The 7034-nt window shown below is 54.7% G+C and overlaps 1 protein-coding gene across 2 annotated transcripts; it reads left to right on the forward strand.

The window, feature by feature from the left end:
- Positions 1 to 1339: 1339 nt before the first annotated feature.
- EPHX3 (epoxide hydrolase 3) lies at positions 1340 to 6815 on the forward strand. Of its 2 annotated transcripts, XM_052643346.1 has the most exons (8): positions 1346 to 1375; positions 2301 to 2575; positions 2785 to 2870; positions 3315 to 3472; positions 3571 to 3699; positions 4916 to 5019; positions 5098 to 5234; positions 5336 to 6815. In XM_052643346.1, exons 2-8 carry the CDS (start codon positions 2333 to 2335, stop codon positions 5559 to 5561), a joined length of 1083 nt encoding a protein of 360 aa, XP_052499306.1. In that variant the 5' UTR covers positions 1346 to 1375; positions 2301 to 2332; the 3' UTR covers positions 5562 to 6815. The 2 variants fall into 2 exon arrangements, with proteins under 2 accessions (XP_052499304.1, XP_052499306.1); XM_052643344.1 differs by having other exon boundaries at positions 1340 to 2575.
- Positions 6816 to 7034: the final 219 nt, after the last annotated feature.

Genomic DNA, 7034 nt, shown 5'->3' on the forward strand with positions numbered 1-7034 from the left:
AAAAGGTAGGTGATAAATGCGAGGTGAACAAATGTTTGTATATCACCAAGACAAGGAATGGACCTATCTGAACACTGATTGACCTTAAGTATAAAAGAAAAAAAAACAGGTGTATAAATGTTTTCCTTGAGAAACCAGGAAACTACACTGGTTTGACATGTCCTCACAGCTCTGACATGCCTGTTCATGCCTACACCATCCCCAGCCCTCCTCTACTGGCTGCTGTTTTCAAGTTTGCCCTTTCCCAAATTTGGATTTTTATTACAGATCCAAAGCTCTTTCAATTTTATACTGATTAAATCACTACTGCAGTATTTGATTAAAAAAATAAATAGGGACCTATGAACTTAATATAGTCCCAGGACAAATGTTGAGCAGCTTTAATACAAAGGCAAGGTTAACTGGTAGATGTAAGGGAAGATTTGATGATGATGTTCAGTAGCTAAGTCGTGTCCGACTCTTGTGACCCTGGGGACTGTAGCCCACCAGGCTGCTCTGTCCATGGGATTTCCCAGGCAAGAACACTGGAGTGGGTTGCCATTTCCTTCTCCAGGGGATCTTCCCAACTCAGGGGTCAAACTTGCATCTCCTGCGTTGGCAGGCGGATTTTACCACTAAGTCACCACGAAAGCCCTTGTAAGGGAAGATGAGAGGTGACAAAATGGGGTAAAGTTAGAGGGAACCAGTAGGAAAACAACATGGATACGGCTCCTGCAGTGGTGGTGACAATGACAGTCAATGCCCCAAATTGGTAATCAAAAGATAAATCCACATAAACACATTTAGAGATGGCTATTAATAAATACCGAAAATCATCCCAAAGGCTGCCTCTGGTTGGAGGAAGAGGTGGAGCCCAAGACTGCTATTTTTCTCAAGTCCTTGATTGCTGTTGAGTCAGCTGTTAGGCTTCAGGCAAATGACTTAATACTCGAATTTCAGGCTCTTGGTTTATAATACAGGAGGGTGATAGTATCTACACTTAATAGGATTATTATCAGGGTTAAGTAATGAGTAACTTTGAAATGTTTAGGATCTTGGGAGGAAGATTGCAAAACTGGAGGAGGAAGAAGCTACCCTGCCGGGCTACTCATCCAACCCTACTCTTCTTCCTCTTTTGGCCAGAGCCCCAGTGATTCGACCAGTCCGATTCTCCAGCGCCCGGGCCGGGCCTGCCCTCTAGGAGTTAAGCTCCGGTCTTCACTGGCTGAGTCCCGGTCTCAACAACTGCGGATTGGCTCCGGGGGTGTAGCCTGCACGTCAATAACCGCCGCTATCCAATCACAGGCGTACAGGGGCGGGCCAACGGATCCGCTGGACCAACTGGAGCCGGCGCGGGGTCTGAGCCGCTGGACCACCGTTGGAACCAGAGCTTAGTGTAGGTGCTGCCAGGTCCCTCGGAGTCAGACTGAGGGGAGGGTCGCGCGCTCCAGGGAGGGGAGCTCCTGGGAGATGAGGGTAGCGGCAGAAGCTTCCGAGGCCTCCTTGGGCCGCGGCGACAGCCCGCGATTCCCTCCTAACCTTCGCCATGGCACTGCTTATCCCCCTTCTTCCGCTTCCGGGCCCGCCTGACCCGCCATATTAGGTTCTGACCCCTGCCCCTCGCCTCATTGGCCCGTAACCAGGCCGACTCCCAGCTCATTGGTCCATCCCTGTCACCGAATCCATCCAGACCCTGCCTCGGGCCTTCTCCGCCCAACTTAGGCCCCGCCTTCTTAGGCTCCATCCTCATTCCCAGCCTCCTAAGCCGCGCCCCTAGCCCATATAACGCTCTTAGGCCTAGTTGGGGCCCACCTTTCCAGCTAGTAGGCCGCACTTACCCTGCATTGCCCCGCCCCTTTGCCCCAGACCCCGCCCATTTCACCCACAGCGCCTCCTGTCTTCTGCTCATGCAGGACCCCAGTCTCCCTCTAGACTTCAGACCCCGATCACCCAGCCAACTCTGTCGTCCTACTAGACCCCCGCCCCTTAAGACTCGCCTAAGCCTTTCTAGATCTCTCCCACAGCCCGAGTCTTTAGCATCCCTTCTCCCCAAGACTCCACCCCCATCACCTGAGTCTGGTCCTCGCAGCCTCCTCCCCCGCACCTCGAGCCTTGCTCCCTGCCACTGTCGCGCCCAGGTGTTTATCTAGCACTTTGTTGAGTTGTAAGCCACGGCAGTTTCGGTCTGAGCCGCCCGCCTCTTCTCTCGGTGCGTTCGGCAAACCCCGACGACACGGAGGGGCTCCAGACCAAAGGCGGCGGGCTCGCCAGCCGAGATCCCGCCTCGCTGCTGCAGCCCGCGCCCCTCGCCCATACCCCAGACGTCAACGCGGTAGTCCCGGGACGCGGAGACATGCCCGAGCTGGTGGTGACGGCGCTACTGGCGCCCTCGCGCCTCACTCTGAAGCTGCTTCGTGCCTTTATGTGGAGCCTCGTGTTCTCGGCGGCGCTGGTGGCTGCAGCTGTCTATGGTTGCATCGCGCTCACACACGTGATGTGTCGGCCGCGACGCGGCTTTTGCGGGCGCCCCCGGCACACCCCACCGGTCTGCTTGAGCGACCCCACGCTGGGAGAGCACTGCTTCCTGATTCTCAGGGTGAGCATGATGAGGGGAGGGGGGCGGGAGGGGGCGCCGTTACCGGGCTTTCGAGGGTCAAGGATCCTGGAAGGCCGGCCCGTGTTGGACAGGTGCGGAGTGGCAAATGGTTGAATCCAAGTCTAAGTACGCATGTGACCCGGTAGAAGGGAGGTGTTCAGGCCCGGGGAAGAGGGGTTTCCCAGGTCTCAGACTGTGCCCTCCCCCAGAGCTCGGGCCTGCGCCTGCACTATGTCTCCGCTGGACGCGGCAAGGGGCCCCTCATGCTGTTTCTGCATGGCTTCCCTGAGAACTGGTATGTCGGAGGCCCAGGGTCCTGGGACGCACAGGACCGGATGCGGGAGGGAGGGGTAGGGTGGGGAGGGACGGGGGTGGGGGGTAGGGTGGGGCGGGAGGTGTGGAGCTTGGACCACTAGAGCACTGAGGAGGCGGAGACAAGGGTTGGGTAGACTGGGAGCCGCTAAGGCAAAGTATATCGGGCCTAGACCGGGTGCTGGAGGACAGGGGTCCACACGGAGATAGATGGAGACAGGAGGCCCTGAAGGGATGGGACGAAGAAATATCCATGTTGAGGCTGCCCAGAATCCAGGGCGCAGCTGACCTGCTGTGGTTCCCCATCCTCCCTTCTGCAAAGTCCTGGGCAGGAAAGTGGGGGTCACCCCAGGGTCCCTGCTGGGTGTCATGCAGAGGTGCTGCCCTGGTATCCTGACTCAACCTCCCTCCCTGGCCCACCTAACAGGTTCTCCTGGCGCTACCAGCTCCGGGAGTTTCAGAGCCGTTTCCACGTGGTGGCTGTGGACCTGCGGGGATACGGCTCCTCCGATGCGCCAAAGGATGTGGATTGTTACGCCATGGACCTGCTGATGGCAGATATCCAGGATGTCATTCTGGGCCTGGGTAGGGAGGTGCCCCCATCCCAGCCCTGGCCCCCCTCACCGCTGCCTCACTACTACCTGACATCTCACTTAAACAGTTTCCTCTGACCTCCCTGCCAGGTTATTCCAAGTGTATCCTCGTGGCTCATGACTGGGGTGCACTCCTAGCCTGGAATTTCTCCATCTACTACCCATCTCTGGTGGAGCGAATGGTAGTGGTCAGTGCTCCCCCCATGTCAGTGTACCAAGGTGTGTCGGGGAGTCCTGGATGCTGGTGTGTGCTTGTGTGAAGGGGTGTGTATGTCTGTGTCAGCACTTCTATGTCTGTCCGCCTTGTCACCACTCTAGGGTCTGGGGGCACAGTGGTAAACCTGGGTTCCTTCCCCCATGGTGTTCTCAATCTATAATCCATGATGGTACACCTAGGAGTAATCCACATTTTTTTGAGCACTTACAGGTTACAATTGCTTTTTTCCCTCGCAAGATCTACTGTTTGTTTATTTTTGGCTGTGATGGGTCTTTGTTTCTGCACGTGGGCTTTCTCTAGTTGCGGTGAGCAAGGACTACTCTTTGTTGTGGTGCACAGGCTTCCCATTGTGGTGGCTTTTCTTGTTGCAGAGCATGGGTTCTAGGTGTGTGGGCTTCAGTAGTTGTGACATGTGGGCTCAATAGTTGTGGCTCCCAGGCTCTGGAGCACAGGCTCAGTAGCTGTGGTCCATGGGCTTTGTTATTCCACAGCATGTGAGATCTTCCCAGACCAGGAATTGAACCCAGGTCCCCCTGCATTGCAGGGTGCATTCTTAACCACTGGACCACCAGCAAAGGCTCTACAATTGCTTTGACAAGGAGCCTGCATAGAGTAACCTACACAAGCCTCCTGGGCTTCTGAAAATGTTGTTATCCCATGGTCCAGTTGGGGAAACAGAAGCAACTACAAAATAACATTTGAGGTGTCATTTCTCTGGCCTCCCAGTGTCCATCACATCACCTAATTTTACATCCCAGAATTGTAGTCAGAGCTGTATTATCTCTCTTTCTTTTTTTTTGTTTCTTATCTGTCTCCGTCTCCAGCTTCCTGAGGGCAAGAGAGTTTTGTCTGTTCCATTCACTGCTATATCTCCAGAGTCTAGAACAGGGTCAGGAGGTGGTCAATAAATGTTAGCTGAGTGAGGCAGGAGAAACGCATTCAGACGTGGCAGGGGGAGCACGCCAGTGGCTCAGGGAGCTCCTGGGGACTGTGGAGGAAAGTGCCCCCATTCTGTGGGTACAGTGGCCACTTAGGAGAGAGACAAGCTGGGGCCCTGGCCGAGAGGACCACTGAGTGTCCCCACAGGCTCAGGCAGGCAGCCGTGGTGTTCCTGAGTCTTGGCATATCTATGTGCATGATCTGGGTATGTGTCAAGTGCAGAGGCGTGGGGCCCGCAGAAACCCAGGCCTCACACCTGCCTCCCTCTCCCTACCCTAGACTACTCTTTGCACCACGTCGGCCAGTTCTTCCGTTCCAACTACATGTTCCTATTCCAGCTTCCCTGGCTGCCCGAGAAGCTGCTATCCATGTCTGACTTCCAGGTGCAGTAGGGTGAAGGCCCAGGGCTGGGTGGAGGGTCGTGGGTTGGGACTGAAGCCGGCGTCCTGTTGTATGCCCAGATCCTGAAGACCAGCCTCACCCACCGCGAGAGGGGCATCCCACAGTTGACCCCCAGCGAACTTGAAGCCTTCCTTTATGACTTCTCACAGCCTGGTGGCCTCACTGGGCCTCTCAACTACTATCGAAACATCTTCAGGTGAGGACCCAGGGCCTGACAGGCTTAGGAGAGTTGTGGGCATGGGGGTAGGGGTGGAGCAGCCATCCTTCTGCCTGTCTGTCTGTCTGTCTTGATCATAGGACCTTCCCCCTGGAGCCTCAGGAGCTGGCCACACCCACACTGCTGCTATGGGGGGAGAAGGACCCCTATTTTGAGCAAGGGCTGGTAGAGGCCATCAGCAGCCGTTTTGTGCCAGGCCGGCTTGAAGCCCACATCCTGCCAGGCATGGGGCACTGGATCCCCCAGACCAACCCTGTGGAAATGCACCAGTATATGTGGGCCTTCTTGCAAGACCTGCTGGACTGATGGCCCTAGCTCACTGGCTTGCATGCACCCAGGAGTTCTCACACTGGCTTGCATGCTCCCAGGTTGTATATATACGGATGGACTCTTGATGCACACGGATGGAACTCCTAGACTGCACACAAGTGCTTCTGTGGATACCCTCAGGCACACCACCCTCATATGCTCACATACAGGCAGGCATGTATGCACGTGTGAGCAAGCACTTTGACCCCTGGGAACCAGGTATGCCTCTCTGCGGAGCTAGATACTGAGTGTCCTACTTCTCCTCTCCATGAGGCCCCACCCATCTTGCCAAAGTCAAAGCCCAGAGCTGCGTTGACCATGAACTTATGATCTTTCTGTCCCTGGCTTCCACCACCAGTCTGGAGTCCTCAGCTAAATGCTGCTCTGTCCAATACAGTACTTGTAGCCACGTCTGGCTACTTCCATTTAAATGCAAGTTAATTAAAATTAAATACGATGAAAGATTCAGTTCCTCACTCACACAGGCAGGTGGAGGTCCAAACTCCTCTCCAGTCAGGCCCTGGATAAACTCCCATGATCTCCCTCCCAGTCATGACTCCTGGCCTTGTGAGGTCAAATTCTACCACCCCAGCCTGGGAAAGATCCCTGGGATCTCTGTCTCAGATCTATGGGAAAACAGCTCTTAGTTCTGTTAGGATAAGTAAGATTGGGACCAGCTCCCTGAATAGCCATCCGGGGTGTCAGGCCTGCCTCCCCAGTTCCTAGACTCTTCTGTTCCAAATTAACCAGAGTTTCTGCTGATTCTTCATGGGGACTCCTGGCTCCAGCCTCCGAGTGAAGATCATACATGTCGAAGGTGAACCATCCAGCCCCAGGCTGGTCACAGCATTAACTTTTATCTCCCTAGCCTTGTCCTGGCCTCTGGGAACACTGTTACGACTTGCAGCAGTGTGATGAATCAGTCTGAGGGTCTCAGAAATAATACCTTTCTCTTATTTCTGGGGGCTTCTCTGGTGGCTCAGATGGTAAAGAATCTGCCTGCAATGCAGGAGACCCGGATTTGATCCCTGGTTGGGGATGATCTCCTGGAGAAGGGCATGGCAACCCACTCCAGTGTTTTTGCCTGGAGAATACCCTGGACAGAGAGCCTGGTGGGTTACAGTCTATGGGGTCACAAAGACTTGGACATGACTGAGCGACTAACACTTTTTACTTTTTCACTTTTATCTCCTGGATGGACCTGCCTAGCCAAAGCCTGCCTGCTGGTTACCCCGCTCTGTCCTCCTTTGTCCCCTGCATAAAAATCCTTTCACTCATCCTATGTGTCAGGAGCTGTTCTAGGCCCCGAGGATAGAGTGTATTCAAGGACACAGGCCCCCTTCTGGAGTTAACAGAGAAGAGGCAGAAAGAGCAACGTGGGTGTGTGACCGGTCCCAGGAAAGGTTTTCGTTTCAGGGAGTGGGAAGCAGTGACAGGAAGGTCAGAGGCTGGGATAAGCTTGGGCTACTC

This window comes from Budorcas taxicolor, chromosome 7, assembly GCF_023091745.1.
Source record: "Budorcas taxicolor isolate Tak-1 chromosome 7, Takin1.1, whole genome shotgun sequence".
Classification (NCBI taxonomy): domain Eukaryota; kingdom Metazoa; phylum Chordata; class Mammalia; order Artiodactyla; family Bovidae; genus Budorcas; species Budorcas taxicolor.

What these genes read in the sequence shown, in the direction of transcription:
- EPHX3 (XM_052643344.1), top strand. Translation starts at nt 2,333, where the DNA reads ATGCCCGAGCTGGTGGTGACGGCGCTACTGGCGCCCTCGCGCCTCACT. An exon ending in GGATGTCATTCTGGGCCTGG is followed by an intron (nt 3,473 to 3,570) that starts GTAGGGAGGTGC and finishes CCTCCCTGCCAG; the next exon opens with GTTATTCCAAGTGTATCCTC. An exon ending in CCCCATGTCAGTGTACCAAG is followed by an intron (nt 3,700 to 4,915) that starts GTGTGTCGGGGA and finishes TCCCTACCCTAG; the next exon opens with ACTACTCTTTGCACCACGTC.